The 23,070-nt window shown below is 46.2% G+C and overlaps 1 protein-coding gene across 1 annotated transcript; it reads right to left on the reverse strand.

Moving 5' to 3' along the window:
* Positions 1-18,426: 18,426 nt before the first annotated feature.
* On the reverse strand, positions 18,427-19,692 carry LOC114909743 (paraneoplastic antigen Ma1-like). Its single transcript, XM_029249549.1, has one exon. It carries the CDS (start codon positions 19,690-19,692, stop codon positions 18,427-18,429), a length of 1,266 nt encoding a protein of 421 aa, XP_029105382.1.
* Between the last annotated feature and the right edge of the window lie 3,378 nt (positions 19,693-23,070).

The raw sequence follows: 23,070 nt of genomic DNA on the forward strand, positions 1-23,070 counted from the left end.
ATTTAACGGATGATGTATATCAAACAGAAACAGTTTGCCTGTTACCATAATGACACACACACACACACACACACACACACACACACACACACACACACACACACACACGCTGAGTTTTCATTGTCATAGTAAATTCTGCCTATCATCTAAAAGAGTATTTTTCATTTTCTAAAAATACCTTTACAGGAAGATTCTATTAGTGTTTCCTTCACACAAACAATATTTCAGCAGAATTTATCGTCCAAAATTAAGAAAACTACTTGCAATAAGTGTGTGTTCAGTGTGAGAGACAGCAGCTCCCTGTGACCCCACACTGACAGGGAAGGAGGAGAATCCCTAAATCATGGGGACTCACACACATGTGAAAAGATCATGAAAACATAATGGTTTCTTGAACGTTTGGTCTTGAGCGTCTCTTTAACTCTTCAAAAAAGTGTTCAGACAAGTGCTGCATAACCTACGTTTAGTGTTTCTGTTCTATGAGCGGAAAGGAAAATACTGCACTGATTGTCCCTTCCTGCTCTAACTACTGTAACAACTGTGAGCTGAAGAAAGACAAAGAGTTTTACGTGAACTACATCATGCTCTGTGCTGCACAGACACACACAGAAATGGAAGTACAAGTTGACTCAAACTCCATGTAAAGGGTCAGATGATTCTTTCTGGTGTCTCTTGATTTACCGTAAGCCCCCACCTCACAGCAGCCCCCTGGGGACGGGGGCACATTTGCCTGCTCTATTCTGGGAGCAGCAGAAGCGTCCTGCCCATGCAAATGTCAGTTTCAGCCCAACGGTTCTTGGTGCGGTTTCACTGCCTGAAATACCCTGCGCTGAGGCAGGTGTGTGTGTGTGTGTGTGTGGGTGTGTGTGTGTGTGTGTATGTGTGTGTGTGTGTGTGTTGGGGGGGGCAGATATCAGTCATTATCAGCAGAAGAAGAAATGGAATCAAGTTAGATGATGATTAAGTTTTTTCTCACTGGTTCAACAGCAGTTATTATCAGTGCTCTTGGTTTATAATTTGTTCAATTTCCTGAGAGTCCAGTGACTATAATAGGAATCATTCACAGAAATTATTTACAGTGTTTTTCACAGTAAAGTACATTATGATTTCCTCTTCATTCTGTGTCTGTGGCTAAACTTCTGGTGTCTTCTGTTAGTTACAGCAGGCCTGTTTCTGAACAGTTTGGGCCTAAGAAATATCGCACTTTGGCCCCCATCCATGGAATGAAAACTTCATAGAAGGAGCCTTTCCCTTAATTTTGACCAGTGAAACATTTTAATAAAGAAAAAGATAAAATACAAGAGAAATGAATAGAGGTGGTTGCTAGTGTAGTGGTCAGAGTTGCTGCTTTTGGATGTAAAAGATGTAGGTTTAAATCCCACCTCCAGCTATTGTACCCTTGAGTGAGGCACTTGTCCAAAATTGTTCTGCTGAAATTACTGAGATGGGTCAAATAATAGAAAGTTATCTTAGAGAAAAAAAAGAGTTTTTGAACTTCTAAAAAAAGAAATGGATATAAGATTTTTTAAAAACTTTCACCAGAACCATGTACTGAACTGAGCATTTTTGTGAAAAATCAAACTTAAGACCGTGGTAATGGCCAACAAATGCATAAGTAGAACTGCTACCAGGTATGTACAAGACTTGATCATTCACTTCACCCCAACCAGACTGCTATGCTCTTCCAGAAGTGCCCACTTGCTGGTCCCGCGTACGAAAGGTAAAGCACAGAGGTTCTTGCTTCTGGCTCAATTGTGGTGGAACGACCTCCCCCTGTCACTCAGAACTGCTGAATCTCTGTCCAAATTTTAAAAAAAAAAAAAAAAATTCTGTAACTTTCAGATGAAGCCCCGGATAAACCTTATGCAGCTCCTCCTGTGTTATAACGTAAATGTTTACATATCTCAAAAAAAAAAAAAGTTATTGGAAAGGTGATTCGGAATCATGGATACTTAGATAAAGTTTTATGCACCTACTTGTGTGATGAACATTGGTTCATATGGTGGAAAGAAACAATAAAACTGTACTTACAATCATACGTCTGCATCTAAGTGTCTTGTTTTCTCCTAATGTAATGAACACATTGTATTTTCTATGAGATGTACATTGCTTCAGCGAAAAGTGTCTGCTGAATAAATAAATGTAAATGTAAAGTCATCGGTTCCCCCAGCGGCTTTGGACTCCAAAGGAACCGTTTGTTCCGCTTATAGCAGGAAACGGCCCTGAATTCGAGACAGTTTTCAGTTCAGTGTAAAATGCAGACTTTAGAGTTTGGATTTTACACACACACACACACACTTTCTGAACCGCTCATCCCATACAGGGTCGCGGGGAACCGGAGCCTACCCGGCAACACAGGGCGTAAGGCCGGAGGGGGAGGGGACACACCCAGGACGGGACGCCAGTCCGTCACAAGGCACCCCAAGTGGGACTCGAACCCCAGACCCACCGGAGAGCAGGACTGTGGTCCAACCCACTGCACCACCGCACCCCCATCTTGGATTTTACACTTTGTGTATTTTCATCATTTCTTAATAAATCTTTTATCATTATATATATATATTTTTATATTAAAATAATGTGCATTTGTCACCTCTGTGTCCATTTGTAACCTGAATGTGACTCTCAAAGTGAAGTGAAATACAGCTCCTCTACGAGTGGACTGTACTCAATGTAGAGTACAGATGAAAACATAATTTCAATTTACTGAAGAATTAATAAACTACAAACAACTAAATATATGTTACACTCCAGTGAAGCTGGTAGTGAGTTTATTGTTTTATCTGTTCTTCTAGAGTCACCATTAAATTGTGACACTGACCATCACAGTAACAGAAATCAAAATAAACACATTTGTTATTGTCAAGCGGAACCGAGGCCGCAGGGAAGGCTGGACCCACGTGCAGCATCGTTTGTCAGGAACCGAGGAATCAGGTGAGTTCTCGTTGTTGGGGACGGGTGAGGAGTCGGTAAGTTGGTGGTCAGAGTGGGAGCAAAGATCTGTAGACGAAGTCAGGGGGAGATGCGCATGGTCAAAAGTGAGGGAACGAACGACAGGAACCAGGGACAAAGGAGACTGGGACATCGGTGCAAAGGGGGACAGTTGTCTCAATGAGTTTCCACAAGTGCAGAGGAGGGTCTTTTAAAGCCAAGTGGTCTGATTCTCATGAGGTGCTTGATTGACATCCGGAGCTGCTGATTGCAGTGTGGACATGACACATATACACACACACACACACGCACACACACACACACACACACACACACCACCTGAAACCACTCATCCCAAATGGGGTCACTACAAACCAAAGCCTAATGTGGCAACACAGGGTGCAAGGCTGGAGAGGGAGAAGAAACACCCCGGACGGGACGCCAGTCCAGTGCAGGGCACCCCAAGCGGGGCTCAAACCCCAGACCTGCCAGAGAACAGGCCCCAGCCCAACCCACTTTATCACCGCATCACCACACCGCTGCTCTTATATACTGTATATAAATATATCTCCAATAGATTTATTTTCTAATTTATTTCATTATTTCACAGTTGTACAGGTAATATATTGGTAATATATGAGAGAGGAAATTAAACATGAAAACACACATTCATGCTTATAGAAATGAGAGAATTACATTTCGAGGCCATTGTTTTGTGTTCCTCCAGGTTAAAGAATGAATAACTCTGTGTGGCTCGTAGTGTAATGATAAACCTGCTACTTCTCGATGCAGAGGTTACGGGTTTGAATGTCACTTCCAGTTTTAACACCCTTAAAGAACGTACTTTAAGCTGCTCTAGTGACACAAGCCAGTTGCATAAATGGGTGAACGTAAGTTATTTTGGGGAAAAGTGTTTGATGAAGAAATAAATACTACATGAAGTCTTAGGGTGAGGAGCAATTTCAATATTCAGCCCATTGTAAAGTCTCTTATCCAAATGTTCAAATGACCTTGGACAAAGAGTCTAGAAAATTAAGTTTAATGGTAACGACTTTATTTATTTATTAATTCCTTCATACATCGATACATCTTATGTGTTCCTTTATTTCCTTCCAATGATTGCAATGAATTGCAGATGTAAGATGGAGCAAGGACACACTGGACTGCGGTCAGAAAAGGTGAACACCCAGGAAAGGGAAGAGACAGGATGGATCTTTGGAGAATAAGACACAAATAGGGACACAGACAAGGACAGGGTCGTCGCGGTGGGTGTGGTAAGAGCTGAATTCTGGTTTACATCCTAATAAACTGCAAACTTGGTGAGATTCTGCAGCCTTTGTGTGTTCGTTTCACTCCTATAAAGACCAGTGATGTAACACAGGTGTGTTGCATTTTGTCTGCTGAACTAGAGCAGGACCTCAGGTGATCACTTGGAGGTCATGGGTACATCAACCATGACACTTATTACAAGAAAACTGCTCTGGATCGTTCGAGCTAAGCGAATAGAAGAGCTGGCTTTGGATCCAAAGGATGCAGGTTTTAATCGTGCTCATGGCTTTAGTACTTTCAGAACAAAATACAGACTGTAAATTACCAAAACCCGTTGGCTTCCGCGACTGGTGTCAACTGACTGAAGATTTAACTCTTCTGGATTAGACCGCCTCGTGTGGAGCACTGGTTCCAATGTTTCGCTTCCACTGTTGGAAGATACTTCAGGGAGCTGCCACACCTTGTGAGGCAAGTGGAAGGGGTACCACCTATCAGGACCACCCGCTACGACCTCTGACCCCGATCCCGCCCATAAATACACCCACCCTCGTCAAACACTCCAGTTCACATCTAGCCTTTACGAGATGTGGCAGCTCCCTGAAGATGCTTCCAACAGGGGAAGCGAAATGCTGGAACCAGTGTCCCACACGACACGGTCTAATCCAGAAGACTTAAATCCCCTGTTAGTTTACTGTAAATTGTTCAGGTAAAAATTATAGTGCTGCAAAAATTAGGAAATTAACTTATTAGACGCTCTGGAGAAAAGCACCATCTCAATAAATAAATGTAAAAGTAATCTTAATGACTGTGGATTTAATTCCTAATAGCCATGGAAGTTGAGATTTAAATTTAATAAATTTCATTATGTTATGATAGAGGGGAGTTAAAAGGAAGAGTTTAGTACATCATGTGTAGAGGAACTGGAGAATTGTGCAGCGGATGGGAAGGAGGTTAGAAGAGCAGAGGAGAGGGAAGAGGGCAGGAGGGATTTCATGTTGTGGCAGAATGTGACACTATTAATATTGGGTATAAAATGAGCACGAAAGGCTCAGAGAATCGTCACTTTGGACGGAACTTGTATATCTGGGGTTGTGTACTTATGTAATGGGGGGTGCAGTGGTGCAGTGGGTTGGCTCAGGTCCTGCTCTCCGGTGGGTCTGGGGTTCACGTCCCGCTTGGGGTGCCTTGTGATGGACTGCTGTCCTCTTCTGGGTGTGTCCCTTACGCCCTGTGCTGCCAGGTTAGGCTCCGGCTCCCTGCGACCCCATATATGACAAGCAGTTCAGACGATGTGTGTGTGTGTTTGTGTGTGTGTGTGTGTGTGTGTGTGTGTGTGTGTGTGTTTATATAATGATAAAGCATGTTAGAAGGGAGGAAAAAGGTGTTCTTAAGAAATATGGCTGGAAAATTATAAATTTTTCATGGGATCAGTTTTGTTAGAAACAGTCAGATAAAGTACTTCTGTTGTATCAGTGTCTATAGACTGTGTGACATTATTTCCTTCCTCTTCAAGCCCAGCAGTGCAGTAACTGTACAGTATGACTGAGGAGGTTTTTGTACGGCTCTATAACACTGTGTGAACACATAGCCACTATGGTAACTCTGACAGTAATAATCTCCTGCATCTTCAGCCTGGACTCCACTGATGGTCAGAGTGAAGTCAGACCCAGATCCACTGCCACTGAATCGATCTGGAATCCCTGACTGACGGTTAGTAGCAAGGTAGATGAGGCGTTTAGGAGCTTCTCCAGGTTTCTGTAGGTACCAATTTAAATAGTTGTTGTTATACACAGCAGTACTGGTTTTACAGCTCATACTGACTGTCTGTCCTGGTAGAACAGCTTTCGCTGCAGGACTCTGAGTCACAGTTATTTGTCCTTTGGATTCTGAAAGAAGAAAAAAGTTTAATGATGAATGTAAGATCTCATAATTTCTAATGCATACATAATTGCACACATATAGGAATAATCTTATTTTCAGACTGAATGCTTGAAATACATACACACACACGCGTTCTGAACCGCTTGTCTCGTACAGGGTCACGGGGAACTGGAGCCTACCCAGCAACACAGGAGGTAAGGCCAGAGGGGGAGGGGACACACCCAGGACGGGACGCCAGTCCATCACAAGGCACCCCAAGTGGGACTCGAACCCCAGACCCACCGGAGAGCAAGACCTGGTCCAACCAACTGCACCACCGCGCCCCTTGTTTGAAATACATTTCTGTATTAATTCTATCAGTTTAATTCTTAGCTCATCTTGTTCTTCTTCCTTCACAAATTTGATCAAATTTCATGTAGTTTATGAAACTGAACGATCGGAGATTTTTACAAAAACAGTGTCTAGACTGACTGCTTGAAATACATTTACAAATACAGTACAAATTATATCAGTGTGTTTTATTATAGGTGATATTTTCAGGATTTTGGAGTGTTTAAAGCTCTCTCTGAGAAAGCAAGACATTGAGGAGGCTCTAATGTGGATTTTGGCCTGTTCCTCACTTAATGTGTGGTGTGGAATCATTTCATTGAGTAAATTCTTGCTGTGAGGAGTTCACATTATATCACCTACATATTTTTTTTAAGAAAAGTAATAATTTCTTTGGCTACTTACTTTCTAATTTAATGAATTCATTTCATTATTAATATCCAGCTGTCTTAATGCAGGACTGTGGTGTTTGGAAAACGATACAATCAACCCATAAATGTCTGTTAGTTTTGAAAATTAACAAAGTCCATATAAATATTGTAATGGCACGGAGGGGAGTTGTACCAGCGTCGTGTAAATAGTTGATATTAGTGTTCATGGGGGGATGCTACAATGTTTCTACACAAAATGTCATGAGGAAATTGTAAAGCATGCAGATCTACGGCTGAATTCAAGGTAAAATGAGAGGAATAAAGTACAGAGTTTTCAAAAACATAGTAATATGAAGGACACTAATCATGAAATGTTTTAAACCAGGGGGCGCGGTGGGTTGGACCGGGTCCTCCTCTCCCATGGATCTGGGGTTTGACTCCCGCTTGGGGTGCCTTGCGATGGACTGGCGTCCTGTCCTGGGTGTGTCCCCTCCCCTTCTGGCCTTACGCCCTGTGTTGCCGGGTAGGCTCCGGCTCCCCGCGACCCTGTATGGGATGAGCGGTTCAGAAAGTGTGTGTGTGTGTGTGTGTGTGTGTGTGTGTGTGTGTTTGTGTTTTAAACCACCTTCCTACTCAGAAGCTGCGGGGGGTCCCAGGTGCAGCAGTGCAGTAACTGTACAGTGTGACTGAGGAGGTTTTTGTACGGCTCTATAACACTGTGTGAACACATCGCTGCTACTGATGTAGTGGTAACTCTGACAGTAATAATCTCCTGCATCTTCAGCCTGGACTCCACTGATGGTCAGAGTGAAGTCAGACCCAGATCCACTGCCACTGAATCGATCTGGAGTCCCAGACTCACGGGTTGTAGCACCATAGATGAGGCGTTTAGGAGCTTCTCCAGGTTTCTGTAGGTACCAGGCTAAATAGTTGTTGTTATACACAGCAGTACTGGTTTTACAGCTCATACTGACTGTCTGTCCTGGTAGAACAGCTTTAACTGCAGGACTCTGAGTCACAGTTATTTGTCCTTTGGAATCTGAAAGAAAAATAAAAGTTTAATAATGAATCTAAAACTGCATAATTTTCAAGAATGTCTTTTAATAAGAAGGATTTTTAAATGTATACATATTTAGACACATGGGAATAATTTTGTTTTAAAACTTACCTTGGATGAAGAGTAGAAGCGTAAGTGCAGAGATGAAGACGCTGATAGAACTCATCATCGTTGTTTTGGGTTTTACTCCCATGAAGGACAGCTGTCAGTCATGAAGTGTCCAACTCTGAGGACTATAAACAGTCCCAGAGCACTGAAGCATGTGCTGCCCATGCAAAGCGCTTCTCTATGCAAATACACGTAAGACACACTGTGAGCCATGCAGTGATGAGCACGACCTTAGAGTCCAGTAAAGTTCCACGGTACTTGCAGTTATGTGATCAGTATGGTTTTCCAGTTTTTCTTAATGTTGTCAAATTGAGTCATTTTCCAAAATTTGGGATAAGAGAATTGGAGAGGTACAGGACTGTCACTGAACCAAAACAAAGTTGAATTTAAATGATGTGCTTCTTTCCAAAAGCACAAGAAAATTGCAATGAGTTGTCCTCTGGCTCCATCATGTGGTCTGAGCTTGCTAATGGTCCCAAAGATGAGGAAAAGATGCTGCCTGGTATCTGTCCACAAGTAAGGTCATCCAGCAGATCCAAATGAGCACCAGCCAGTAGTTCTGACTGTTCTCATGTAAAAATGATCTTAAGAGCTGTTTGATCCTCAACCTTCTGCCTTCCCTCCACTGTGGAGGGACATTTAAAGGTGCTGTGACACATAAAGAGCCCTGATGTGAGTCTGTGCTCAGCAGTCACACCTGCAGTGGCTCATAAAAGGCAGTGACTTTCTAGGAAATGTTCACAAACTTTACACTCCAAACTCTCCACACAACAGCTTTAGAAAACAGACTCTAATCTTTGGGGAAGTACTATAAGGGATAACATCTGACTTTGGGACACCAGGTACACTTGGCAGAGAACTCTTACGATAACCTAAGGATGTAGGTTCAAATCCCACTTCCTGTTTGTTGCTATGGAAATTACCCAGCTATATAAATTAATAACTTACTGTAAGAATCTCAACACTTTATGTCAGTTTGGAGTAAAAATCGAATGATGTACCACATTCTTATATTTCTCTGCTGTCACAGCTTTTGAAGTAGATCAGTGGAGAGAAATGGATGGTATCATGGATGGATTATCAGTCTACAAAGATCCTTAAATGTCCAATAAAATGAGTGTTTGACTCTGTACACAATAAGTTTAATTCTTAGCTATTATTCTTCTTGTTCTTTCAAAAATATTATCAAATTTCATTAAGTTCATGAAACTGAATGATCAGAGAGATTTACAAACAATCAGAGATTTATAATCAGTATCTAGACTGAAAGCTTGAAAGTCATTTCTGTACAAATTTTATCAGTGTTTTTAAAATATTGGTGATATTTTCAGGGGTTTGTAGTATTTTGAGCTCTCTGGGAGAAAGTAGGACATTTACGAGGCTCTCCTTGAATTTTTGCCTGTTCCTCACGTAATGTGTTCTATCAATATGAACACAAGTCAATGTAAATTTTTAAAAACTGTCATGTGACAATTGTAAGGCACGCAAGAAAAATAGCTGAAAACAGAGTGGAAAGAGTAGAGGGAGACTAAAAAAGTACAGTTTGAGTTTTTGGAAAAAAAAGTGTTGAATATATAGTTTAATTATACACACACACACATTTTCAGAACCGCTTGTCCCTTACGGGGTCACGGGGAACCGGAGCCTACCCGGTAACACAGGGCGTAAGGCCAGAGGGGGAAAGGGGACACACCCAGGACGGGACGCCAGTCCGTCACAAGGCACCCCAAGCAGGACTTGAACCCCAGACCTACTGGAAAGCAGGACTGTGGTCCAACCCACTGCGCCACCGCATCCCCTGAGTTTAATTATATTTAGTATAAAATGTATAAACGCCAAGAAAAGTTTAAACCACCTTCCTCCTCAGCAGCTGCAGGGGGTCCCAGGTGCAGCAGTGCAGTAACTGTACAGTGTGACTGAGGAGGTTTTTGTACGGCTCTATAACACTGTGTGAACACATAGCTACTACTGATTTCATGTAAACTCTGACAGTAATAATCTCCTGCATCTTCAGCCTGGACTCCACTGATGGTCAGAGTGAAGTCAGACCCAGATCCACTGCCACTGAATCGATCTGGAGTCCCAGACCAACGGTTAGTAGCATCATAGATGAGGAGTTTAGGAGCTTCTCCAGGTTTCTGTAGGTACCAGTGTAAAGAGCTGTCAAGAAACACAGCAGTACTGGTTTTACAGCTCATACTGACTGTCTGTCCTGGTAGAACAGCTTTCATTGCAGGAGTCTGAGTCACAGTGACCTGCCCTCTGGATTCTGAAGAATGTGAAAGAACAGCACAGTGATTAACATTAAAGATATATAAACCAACTTATGAAAATAAAAAAAATCAAAAATACAAAAGTAATAATCTCCTCCTTACCATCAATGAAAAGTCCAAGTATGCCAATAAAAATGGTGAGAAAACTCATTGTAACTTCTTGTTCCTATGCCTTGAAAGACAGCTGTCAGTCATGAAGTTCAACTCTGAGGACTATAAACAGTCCCAGAGCACCAAAACCTGTGCTGCCCATGCAAAGTGCTTCTCTATGCAAATACATGTAACACACTCTGAGCCACGCAGCAAGGCACATCCAGAGCACCAGCTCACACATCCACACTGCTGGGCATCTTCTCCCTTCTCTACACCCTTTGTCTCATGTGCTCTCAATATGTTGTCACTTCAAACTGGATATTCACATTTATTCATTTAGCAGACACTTTTCTCCAAAGTGACTTCCAACAAACTCTATGTAGTGTGACCAGTCCACACCCCATTCAGCAAGGTAACTTACACTGCTAGTACCGCACATTATTTACAATGGGTCCATACATCAGCAGAACACACTGTCTCTATGGATGAACCTGAAGAGAATGTCTTTTGGAGTGTTATAGGAAACCAGAGCACCCAGCGAAACCTCATGTAGGCATGGGAAGAACATGCAAACTCCACACAGACTGAGCAGGGATCAAACCCATGTCCTCTTGCACCATCCAAGTGCTGTGAAAGAGTAGCGCTACTTGCTGTGCCACCATGCCACCCACAGCTATTAATGGATTCCCACCGAACAGAGTTGTTCACTAAATACTATTATATGTACTGCATCTAAAATGCTTCTGGAAAGTTGAAAGCACTATAAAATGGGGAAAATGTACAATGCTGGGGAAAATATACTTTAAATGAACTGACAACCCAAATGACAGTCCAGTTCTTCACTGGGTTACTGGTATAACAATCAGAATCAGAATCAGAATCAGAACGAGCTTTATTGCCAAGTATGTTCGCATATACAAGGAATTTGTCTTGGTGACAGGAACTACCACAGCACAGACAGAATGACAGTAACAAGACAGGTGAAAAGATAGAGCATGTGAGCAAGGGATAAAAAATATTTAAAAATATAAAGTACCCAATATACAAAAATAGTCACTAGATACAAATGCAAGGGAGTGTAAGAGAAATGTGATAAATAGTTATAAATATAAATATAGTTGTGTATTGCACTGGTTTACTCTCTAGGGGGGATTTAGCTGTTCATGAGGTAGATGGCTTGAGGAAAGAAACTTTTTTTATGCCTGGCTGTCCTGGTGCTTGGTGCTCTGTAGCGCCAGCCAGATGGCAAAGGTTCGAAGAGGAAGTGGCCTGGATGTGAGGGGTCTAGAATGATTTTGCTAGCCCCTTTACTGACTCTGGACGAGTACAGTTCTTGGAGAGCTGGGGGGGTGTGCTGATGAGTCTTCCAGCAGTCCGAAGTATCTGCTGTAATCTTCTGATGTCTGATTTCGTAGCTGAGCCGAACCAGACAGTTATAGAGGTGCAGAGGACAGACTCAATGACTGCGGAGTAGAATTGCAGCAGTAGCTCCTGTGGCAGGTTGAACTTCCTCAGCTGGCGAAGGAAGTACAACCTCTGCTGGGCCTTCTTCACAATAGAGTCTATGTGTGGCTCCCACTTCAGGTCCTGTGAGATGGTGGTGCCCAGGAACCGGAATGACTCCACTGTTGCCACAGTGCTGTTCATGATGGTGAGTGGGGATAATGCTGAGGTGTTTCTCCTGAAGTCTACGATCATCTCCACTGTTTTGAGCACATAACAAACACAAACCATCAAACTGTGACCAGTTATTATTAAGCAAATATTGTGTGTCATGTGACTGACAAAGATGTTTTTGTGTTGAGGCCTGGAGTCAGATTGTTACAGGTTCACATCCCTGACGTAGATCCAATAGAAGTAAATGTCACGAACTGGGACGAGAGACAGGAGATAGGTGTTTGGATCCAAGTGCGGGTGTGTTTATTCTGGATCCGAAAACACAGAGGCAGGCAAAATCAAGGACAGACGTGGTTCTTCTCAGGTGCAAACGTCATTTCTTGGGCAAGACAATACTCGGTACACGAGAAAGCAAGCGGAGGTCGAAGGCCACAAGAACTAGGAACAGGACGTAAGGGAAGAATCGCTGAATCGGCAAGCTGGGACACTGCAAGATTCCGCAACCTTGTGCTGGGATGGCGCTGCCTTTATCCCTGGTCAGGCACGGCTGCTTGGCTTTTGGGCGTGACGGTAACATTGAAATAGGAAATAAAGAGATAATTACAGCAGATCGTATTGAACTCATTTATGGTACATAAACTGCACGTACGATAAATAAGTGCAGGATTTGTAGAGGACGTGTGAGGGACCCAGAGTGTCAGAAATATTAAAATTATGATTAACAACTTAATGAACATACTCTTTAAAAGAGGAAAAGGGAACGTAGAGAGAATTGGTTAAGATACTAAAACTCCCCAAAAAAAGCAAATTAATATCTACAGTATATATCATATATAAATATACAGACCCATTTACATAAAGGTTGGGACAGTATGTAAAATGCAAATAAAACAGCAAAAAGAGAAAGCAGTGTTTTGTAAATGTAAAGTTTTACATCAGAAACTTAAAATATAATTGTAAATCCAAGCAAAATCTAATTCTGATGGCTGCAACACGTCTCAAAAACAGTTGGGGTAGTCAGCCACTTACCTGTGCAATGTGTTGAAAAAACCTGTTTGGAACTTTCCACAGGTAAGTAGGTGTAGCCCACCCACTCGATTCTGATGTTTTTTTCTCTAGCATGGGAGGTGAATCGGTGGTGTCTACAGCACAACTTTGGGATGCGTGTACTGTCGCCCCCCCCCAACTTCGGGGTATGGCTCTTGCTAGGGTGAGGAGAGGCCCAGTTAGCGTAGTACAGCTATACTGTTATATTACAGTCGTATAAACCTCCCATACTTCACACACAGCGACCCAGCCCCGCCTTCCTTTGCCGTAAAAAAGAACATTCACACCTACACAGGGACGGTTACAACATTCAGGTGAAATAAGCCCAACAAACATTTAATATAAAACGTCCACACAAATAATTCACACCACCAAAACGAACACGTTTTTTTTCCTTTTATGCGACTCAGTCTCTGGTGCCGGCGTCGTCTCGTTGGCGCGCTTTAGTCTGGAGCTCCTTATCCACCACCGAGGGAAATTCCCGCCGTTACTCACGGTTTTCGTGCAGGGCAGGAAACCGACAGCGACCTGTCCTCACAGCCACTCTCTCTCCAGTGAGGATGGCGGGACGATGATGGCGAGTCCTGGCGACCTTCTCTCCGGGGCCAGTCGCGCTGGCCAAACCCTAATCCTCCACTCCCCAATCCTCGCGGGCTGGTTGTCGCTCGCGCCGGTTTTTTTTTTTTCACAAAACCCCCTTCGCGCGAGAACGAACCCAAAACTCTCGTTCTCCTCGCCCGGTCTCCCCCAAAAAAAACAACTCCCCTTTTTCCCCCGGAACATCCCGCCCCCAAACATCCAACTACACGAGAACAAGTTGCGTAGGGGCTACACTCTTCCCCCCACCAAAATTTGTCATGTCCTCATGACAAGCAACCCACATCACGTCCCATCCTTTCAACATCATATTAGAACAGAATATATACATTCCCTTCAACCTATCCACTTGTACAAAGTGCTGGTGTATCTCCGGATAGGAGGTGAAGAGAAACTAGCGAAACCTTCCCCAACCTTAACTGAAATAGCTCTATGTGTGCTAACAGCTACTGTAGTGGGGCTCCCCAGCTTATCATAGGTGAGTCGGGTAGGGGCCCTTCTCAGTCGCTGAGGCCGCGCAGACCCCGCCGAGTTCTCTGCGACATTATCCCGTCCCTCACTCACTTCTTCTGCTGTCCGTACCCCAGCACCACACTCGACTTCATCTCCCGGAACATCCGTCCTACAAGTTGCAGTGGGTCCATCCACGTCCATCACTGCCGGCCCCTCAACCGCAGTCATTTCCAGCCCTGAGCCATTCGTGAGAACATCCAGACCCAAATCCAGGTCAACGAGTTCAACAGATCCACTGCTTAAAGGCTCTGGCTCCGGTGACCTCCTCTGAGGATAACAGTCATACCAGACCCCCGTTTCTTCTTCTTCTGAATCAGACTCAGGCTCCCTTGCACATTCCAGTTCAACCGCTGGCAAGCATGAGCGACCACAACTCTCATCTCTCGTTTGGAGCCGCTTACTAGCCCTCCTTTTAAATTTGGATGCCTCTGTAGTCTTTTCAGACCGCCACCGTACCTCCTGCCCAATAGGCAGAATGTGATTGCGGTGCAGTACTTTCCCAGGGCCCAATTCACCCTCTGGCTTCAATCTGAACACAGGCAACCCAGGAAGTTGATCCTCCACAACATAAGGGGTGTCCTTCCAGCGGTCAGCAAGCTTGGCCTTCCCCTGCAGTCCAAGATTTCGAATCAAGACGCGGTCACCAGGAGCTAAAGGGCAGTAACGGACCCTCTGATCGTACTGTCGCTTGTTCCCTTCATTCCTCTTTTTCGACACACTCTCAGCCAACTGATATGCAGCTTGAAGCTCACGCTTCATGTTTTTGACGTATCTTGTATAGGATTTGTTGGAGGTACCGTCACCCGATGCTCCAAATGCCACATCTACTGGCAACCTAGCCTCTCGACCAAACATTAGGAAATACGGCGAGTAGCCGGTTGACTCATTCAGCGTGCAGTTGTACGCATGTACGAGATAGCCAATGTGCTTACCCCATTTCCTTTTGTCTGGCGCGTCAAGGGTCCCGAGCATATCAAGCAGAGTTCGGTTTAAACCGCTCCGGCTGGGGATCGCCCTGAGGATGGTAAGGTGTAGTTCTTGATTTCTTTATGCCGAGCATGCCCAACAACTCATGGATGAGCCGACTCTCAAAATCCCTGCCTTGATCAGAGTGCACCCTCTTGGGCAGCCCATAGTGGATGAAGTATTTCTCCCACAGAACCTTAGCGACAGTTTCCGCCTTCTGATCCCTAGTTGCAAAAGCTTGAGCATAGCGGGTGTAGTGATCTGTAATCACAAGCACGTTGAAGAGGTTGCTGGAATCAGGCTCAATCGTCAAGAAATCCATGCAAACGAGATCCATCGGTCCATCACTGCGAAGATGCGACAACTCAGCAGTTCTCTTGGGCAGTGTTTTCCTCTGAATACACCTGAGACAGCTTTTACAGTACCTTTCAACCTGTGTCTTCATGCGAGGCCAATAAAACCTCTCTCGTAGCAGCCCATAGGTCTTCTCAAACCCAAGATGGCCCGACTGGTCATGTAGAGACTGGAGTACTGTCTCTCGGAACTCTTGGGGAAGCAACAGTTGCTGGCGAGGCGGCTTGTTGGGTGGCTTACTCATCCTGTACAATACGGAATTCACAACCTGTAACTTATCCCACTCTTTCAGCAGCAAAGACACATCAGGATGTCTCACTTTGTTGGCACGCTCGGCATTCTTCTGATTAACCGCATGCCACACTTCGCCAATGCAGGGGTCTTTCTGCTGTGAATATGAGAGGTCTGTTGGAGTCAGTTGGGGCAGCTGCTGAATATTCAGGAAAGACAAGTTGCAATAGGCTTTGGGTACCGCCCCTTTTGATGAGCCCATGAGATCAATCGCTCTGCAGTGACGATAGCGAGGTGGTCTGACTGAGGACATCTGGCAGATAGCTTGGACTGAGTCAGCTGGCATGGCCCCTCTCCCCTGAGATGCCTCAGGAGGGACATGTGAGCGCCGTGACAAGGCGTCTGCCTCAACATTCTGCTTCCCGGGGCGGGTACTTCAGGCTGAAATCATATGTGGCCAGTTCTGCCAGCCATCGATGCCCTGCTGCATCCAACTTGGCTGTGGTCAGGACATAAGTCAATGGGTTATTGTCTGTGTGCACCTCAAACTTAGCTCCATAGAGGTAATCATGCAGCTTGTCGGTAATCGCCCACTTTAATGCCAAAAACTCTAGCTTATGGGTGGGGTAATTTTTCTCGGCTGGGGTAAGGCTTCTGCTGACAAAAGCCACAGGGCGCAGGCCTGCTCCCTGATCCTGATAGAGGACACCCCCCAAACCTTCTCTACTAGCATCAACATGTAGCACATAAGGCAGTCCTGGATTGGCGATGGCCAAAACTGGGGCCTCTGTGAGACTCCTTTTTAGCGTTTCAAAAGCTTTCTCGCAGTCCTCATCCCACCTAGGACCAAACGGCTCTGAAGGGTGGTGCCACTCCTTTGGACACAGACCTGATGTTGGTTTCCTTCCATGCTGAGAGGCAGTCTTAGCCCCTGCCACTCTTCTTGGTCCTCTAGCTACGATGCAGCCCTGCAGCAGCTGATTTAAAGGATAACAGCCCTTGGAGAAATCTTTCACAAACCGTCTGTAGTACCCACAAAACCCGAGAAAAGAGCGAAGAGCAGTAATGCTCTCTGGGCGTGGCCACGACTTCACTGCGTCAACCTTCGAGGGATCTGTAGCAATGCCATCTCTGGACACAACATGACCAAGGTAAGTCACCGAAGGGCAGCAGAACTGGCACTTGTCCAAAGACAACTTCAGTCCCTCCTCCTTTAGTCTGTCCAGCACCTTTAGAAGGCGCTGCTCATGCTCTTCCAATGTTCGCCCAAATACAATGATGTCATCAAGATACACCAGGCATTCCAGAAGATTCATATCTCCTACAGTCCGCTCCATGACCCGTTGGAAGGTTGCTGGGGCCCCACATATCCCTTGGGGCATCCGCTCAAACTGGTAAAATCCTGCGGGACAGATGAATGCGGTCTTTTCCTTGTCTGCCGCGCTCAGAGGGATCTGATAATAACCACTTCTGAGGTCCAGCACACTGAACCACTGGCTACCACTCAGGCAAGCCAAAGCATCCTCCACCCGAGGGACTGTGTACTGATCAGGAATTGTTCTCCTGTTCAGGGTTCTGTAGTCCACACACATACGTATGGTTCCGTTTTTCTTCCGAACCACCACTATCGGAGAAGCGTAAGGACTCCGAGATTCTGAGATGATTCCAGCCTCCTTTAGATCATGGAGATGTTTCCTCACATCCTCTAGATCCCCTGGCGGTAAACGTCTAGAACGCTCTCTGAAAGGCGTTTCATTCGTCACTCGAATGTGGTGCTGCGTACTCTTAGCACACCCTACATCAAACTCACTGCAAGAAAAGACCTCTTTCCTCTCCATCATTTTCCAACACAGTCTATCCTTCCACTCAATAGACACAGGAGAGTCCCCAAAGTTGAAAGAGGAGGGGGATAGTTGAGACATATGTGGCATCGTCTCCTCCCTACCTAGCCCCTTATTCATCACATCCACTGGGAATAGGTGCGCAATAGGCATTCCACGTTTTAATGTCACCGGCTGCTGAGACACATTCCTCAAAGTGACTGCGAGGTGACGGCACTGGACAGTTCCTGGCTCCTCTACAACAGGCATTACCAGCAGCCCTTCCGGGAAAGGGCCCTCCTCTGGGTGATCTACAACCACGGCCTGACTATTCAGGTGCCCAGGAAACTTTGGAGTGCCAATCACTGTAGCAACACCCCCTGGGGCCAGAGTGAAAGGCTTGCTCCTCGTGAACCAGACGGTCCCTCGCCTTTCCTCGGCCAGGCCGTCAGAAGCTTCCTGGAACTTCTCATACGCTTCTTTTATTACTGGGTGGACAGCAAGGGTAGCTAAGAAATTTCCCCCCTTTTGATTTATGCAAGACTGGAAGAGCCTCCTAACTATGGAGGTGTTTGTACCAATCACCCCAGAAACCTCCCCTTTCACAACCGGGTCTGGACACACAAGCACAAGCGTTTCTATGGTCTCCACTACTCCAACTACGTCTCCAGTGAACTCCAGTTTCACGCACAGATAGCCATCATATGGATATTGCTCCACACTAAGGCCCCAAATCTCTAGGCACTCGATAGGGGTCAAAGGCAAGTGCTTCAAATACTGGTCATAGAAGGAGCGATACAGTAGAGTAATCTGGGAACCGCTATCGAGCAAAGCTTTAGCGTAAATGCCCTCAATTTGTACCGAGACAATAGCACTGGGTCCAACTAAACCCTCTGGCAATATAGCCTCCCTTTGCTGTAGCATATCACACCTGGTGGAACGTGTCTTCTCCGGGGCGGCAGGCCGTTCCTTCACTGGGCCCCTGGGAAGTTTCCCGGCGGCTGCCTTAATTTCAATAGTCGGTTCGTCACCTTTCGAAGGTTCTCTGGATTAGGACACTCTCGCTGGAAATGCCCATCTTCACCACATCGATAGCAAAAAACACCAGCACGATACTGGGGTCTGGGAGCACCCTCCCTTCCGCAGGCATACAAGGTCCCTGTACCCTTCGGATTGAGATTCTGCATGGTCTGCTGTGGTATGCCATCGGAGGCAGCTATCGAGGCAGAAAACAGCCGGGCAACCTCCGTCTTTAGCCCTCTGAACTCTTCCCTGAGCCGTTCTATTTCCTGACCATTCCCCGCTACCACAGGTACTGCAACATTTTCAGGCTGCACTGGTACGGGGGAGGGTGTAGCGCACCCCACACACCTAACCATTGCTGGAAGAGCAGCGTTCCCCACACTTTGCCTTGCCAGGATCATTTCCTCTTCTTCTCGGACATCACGGAGCAACTCTGTGAAACTTGGAGGAGGTTTAAGCTTATACATCGTTCGGATGCGCATGGCAACAAGATCATGGGACAGAGCTCCTCGTGCAACCTGCTCAATGCGAATTTGGTCCAGGTCGGCCACCTCAGCCCCACCTTTACGATGAACTGCATGCAACAGTTTGTCTAGACGGAACAAGTATGCTGATAGTTTCTCACCTTCCTGCTGGAATGTACCACGGAACCTTACCATGAGATCAGCCGCACTGTCTGTGGTCCCAAAAGCTGCCTCCAGGGCTTTGAGGTAATCATCGGCAGTGACAGAGGGGTTACTAACCCTTAAGCACCGGACAATGTCTGCTGCTGGCCCTTTGAGACTCTCAGCTATCCTCTGCTTCTTGACAATATCTGAACACTGCCATTCATCCAACATGTGAGTGGTCTGCTCAGCCCAGGCATCATACTCTTCCTCTCCCGGTGGAGTTGGTTTCACACCGGAGAACAAGCGAAGTTTACGATAGCCGAGTCCGTCCATAGGCGTGGCTTGGCATTTCTCCACAAGTGAAGAGATGGCATCCACGAGTTTGGTGTTCAAGTCTGGAGCGACAGGTGGCGCTGGAGTAGGCCCAAACCAGCCTGAGACATCAGCTAGAGTCTTCCCTTCACTTGCTAGGAATGACAGGAATTTTGCCTGGAAACTGCCTCTTTCACCAAGTATTGGACATTCTCGGGTCTCGCTGACATTAACCACCCAGGGCCCCGACTCACCTCCAAAGGCTAACTGTTCAGGTATGGTAGCCTTAGTCATATCATTTGTGGTTTCAACTAACACAAGTTGGTTGTCTCCAGCTGGTTCTAAACACCGTCCCCTTACCTTACAATGACCAAATACTCCCACCCCATCCAGCACCTTGTACACAGTCTCATCAGTAATGTCAACAGAAACCCCACTAAGCACAACAGCTTTTCTTATATCAATACCCTTGTCGTTACACCATTGGACTATCTGCTTTGACTCCATGTTACAACAACTTTCCAGACATCAAACCACAAATCATATCAAAGAGACATCAAATCATACAAAATATACTCACAAATACAGAAAACAGTAATCATATCCCGGACGAGCCCCCAAGTGTAGCCCACCCACTCGATTCTGATGTTTTTTTTCTCTAGCATGGGAGGTGAATCGGTGGTGTCTACAGCACAACTTTGGGATGCGTGTACTGTCGCCCCCCCCCAACTTCGGGGTATGGCTCTTGCTAGGGTGAGGAGAGGCCCAGTTAGCGTAGTACAGCTATACTGTTATATTACAGTCGTATAAACCTCCCATACTTCACACACAGCGACCCAGCCCCGCCTTCCTTTGCCGTAAAAAAGAACATTCACACCTACACAGGGACGGTTACAACATTCAGGTGAAATAAGCCCAACAAACATTTAATATAAAATGTCCACACAAATAATTCACACCACCAAAACGAACACGTTTTTTTTCCTTTTATGCGACTCAGTCTCTGGTGCCGGCGTCGTCTCGTTGGCGCGCTTTAGTCTGGAGCTCCTTATCCACCACCGAGGGAAATTCCCGCCGTTACTCACGGTTTTCGTGCAGGGCAGGAAACCGACAGCGACCTGTCCTCACAGCCACTCTCTCTCCAGTGAGGATGGCGGGACGATGATGGCGAGTCCTGGCGACCTTCTCTCCGGGGCCAGTCGCGCTGGCCAAACCCTAATCCTCCACTCCCCAATCCTCGCGGGCTGGTTGTCGCTCGCGCCGGTTTTTTTTTTTTTCACAAAACCCCCTTCGCGCGAGAACGAACCCAAAACTCTCGTTCTCCTCGCCCGGTCTCCCCCAAAAAAAACAACTCCCCTTTTTCCCCCGGAACATCCCGCCCCCAAACATCCAACTACACGAGAACAAGTTGCGTAGGGGCTACACTCTTCCCCCCACCAAAATTTGTCATGTCCTCATGACAAGCAACCCACATCACGTCCCATCCTTTCAACATCATATTAGAACAGAATATATACATTCCCTTCAACCTATCCACTTGTACAAAGTGCTGGTGTATCTCCGGATAGGAGGTGAAGAGAAACTAGCGAAACCTTCCCCAACCTTAACTGAAATAGCTCTATGTGTGCTAACAGCTACTGTAGTGGGGCTCCCCAGCTTATCATAGGTGAGTCGGGTAGGGGCCCTTCTCAGTCGCTGAGGCCGCGCAGACCCCGCCGAGTTCTCTGCGACATTATCCCGTCCCTCACTCACTTCTTCTGCTGTCCGTACCCCAGCACCACACTCGACTTCATCTCCCGGAACATCCGTCCTACAAGTTGCAGTGGGTCCATCCACGTCCATCACTGCCGGCCCCTCAACCGCAGTCATTTCCAGCCCTGAGCCATTCGTGAGAACATCCAGACCCAAATCCAGGTCAACGAGTTCAACAGATCCACTGCTTAAAGGCTCTGGCTCCGGTGACCTCCTCTGAGGATAACAGTCATACCAGACCCCCGTTTCTTCTTCTTCTGAATCAGACTCAGGCTCCCTTGCACATTCCAGTTCAACCGCTGGCAAGCATGAGCGACCACAACTCTCATCTCTCGTTTGGAGCCGCTTACTAGCCCTCCTTTTAAATTTGGATGCCTCTGTAGTCTTTTCAGACCGCCACCGTACCTCCTGCCCAATAGGCAGAATGTGATTGCGGTGCAGTACTTTCCCAGGGCCCAATTCACCCTCTGGCTTCAATCTGAACACAGGCAACCCAGGAAGTTGATCCTCCACAACATAAGGGGTGTCCTTCCAGCGGTCAGCAAGCTTGGCCTTCCCCTGCAGTCCAAGATTTCGAATCAAGACGCGGTCACCAGGAGCTAAAGGGCAGTAACGGACCCTCTGATCGTACTGTCGCTTGTTCCCTTCATTCCTCTTTTTCGACACACTCTCAGCCAACTGATATGCAGCTTGAAGCTCACGCTTCATGTTTTTGACGTATCTTGTATAGGATTTGTTGGAGGTACCGTCACCCGATGCTCCAAATGCCACATCTACTGGCAACCTAGCCTCTCGACCAAACATTAGGAAATACGGCGAGTAGCCGGTTGACTCATTCAGCGTGCAGTTGTACGCATGTACGAGATAGCCAATGTGCTTACCCCATTTCCTTTTGTCTGGCGCGTCAAGGGTCCCGAGCATATCAAGCAGAGTTCGGTTAAACCGCTCCGGCTGGGGATCGCCCTGAGGATGGTAAGGTGTAGTTCTTGATTTCTTTATGCCGAGCATGCCCAACAACTCATGGATGAGCCGACTCTCAAAATCCCTGCCTTGATCAGAGTGCACCCTCTTGGGCAGCCCATAGTGGATGAAGTATTTCTCCCACAGAACCTTAGCGACAGTTTCCGCCTTCTGATCCCTAGTTGCAAAAGCTTGAGCATAGCGGGTGTAGTGATCTGTAATCACAAGCACGTTGAAGAGGTTGCTGGAATCAGGCTCAATCGTCAAGAAATCCATGCAAACGAGATCCATCGGTCCATCACTGCGAAGATGCGACAACTCAGCAGTTCTCTTGGGCAGTGTTTTCCTCTGAATACACCTGAGACAGCTTTTACAGTACCTTTCAACCTGTGTCTTCATGCGAGGCCAATAAAACCTCTCTCGTAGCAGCCCATAGGTCTTCTCAAACCCAAGATGGCCCGACTGGTCATGTAGAGACTGGAGTACTGTCTCTCGGAACTCTTGGGGAAGCAACAGTTGCTGGCGAGGCGGCTTGTTGGGTGGCTTACTCATCCTGTACAATACGGAATTCACAACCTGTAACTTATCCCACTCTTTCAGCAGCAAAGACACATCAGGATGTCTCACTTTGTTGGCACGCTCGGCATTCTTCTGATTAACCGCATGCCACACTTCGCCAATGCAGGGGTCTTTCTGCTGTGAATATGAGAGGTCTGTTGGAGTCAGTTGGGGCAGCTGCTGAATATTCAGGAAAGACAAGTTGCAATAGGCTTTGGGTACCGCCCCTTTTGATGAGCCCATGAGATCAATCGCTCTGCAGTGACGATAGCGAGGTGGTCTGACTGAGGACATCTGGCAGATAGCTTGGACTGAGTCAGCTGGCATGGCCCCTCTCCCCTGAGATGCCTCAGGAGGGACATGTGAGCGCCGTGACAAGGCGTCTGCCTCAACATTCTGCTT

This window comes from Scleropages formosus, unplaced genomic scaffold (genome assembly GCF_900964775.1).
Source record: "Scleropages formosus unplaced genomic scaffold, fSclFor1.1, whole genome shotgun sequence".
NCBI classification, from domain to species: Eukaryota; Metazoa; Chordata; class Actinopteri; order Osteoglossiformes; family Osteoglossidae; genus Scleropages; species Scleropages formosus.

Coding starts and splice junctions, on each gene's coding strand:
- LOC114909743 (XM_029249549.1), bottom strand. CDS start 19,692: ATGACTAAGGCTACCATACCTGAACAGTTAGCCTTTGGAGGTGAGTCG.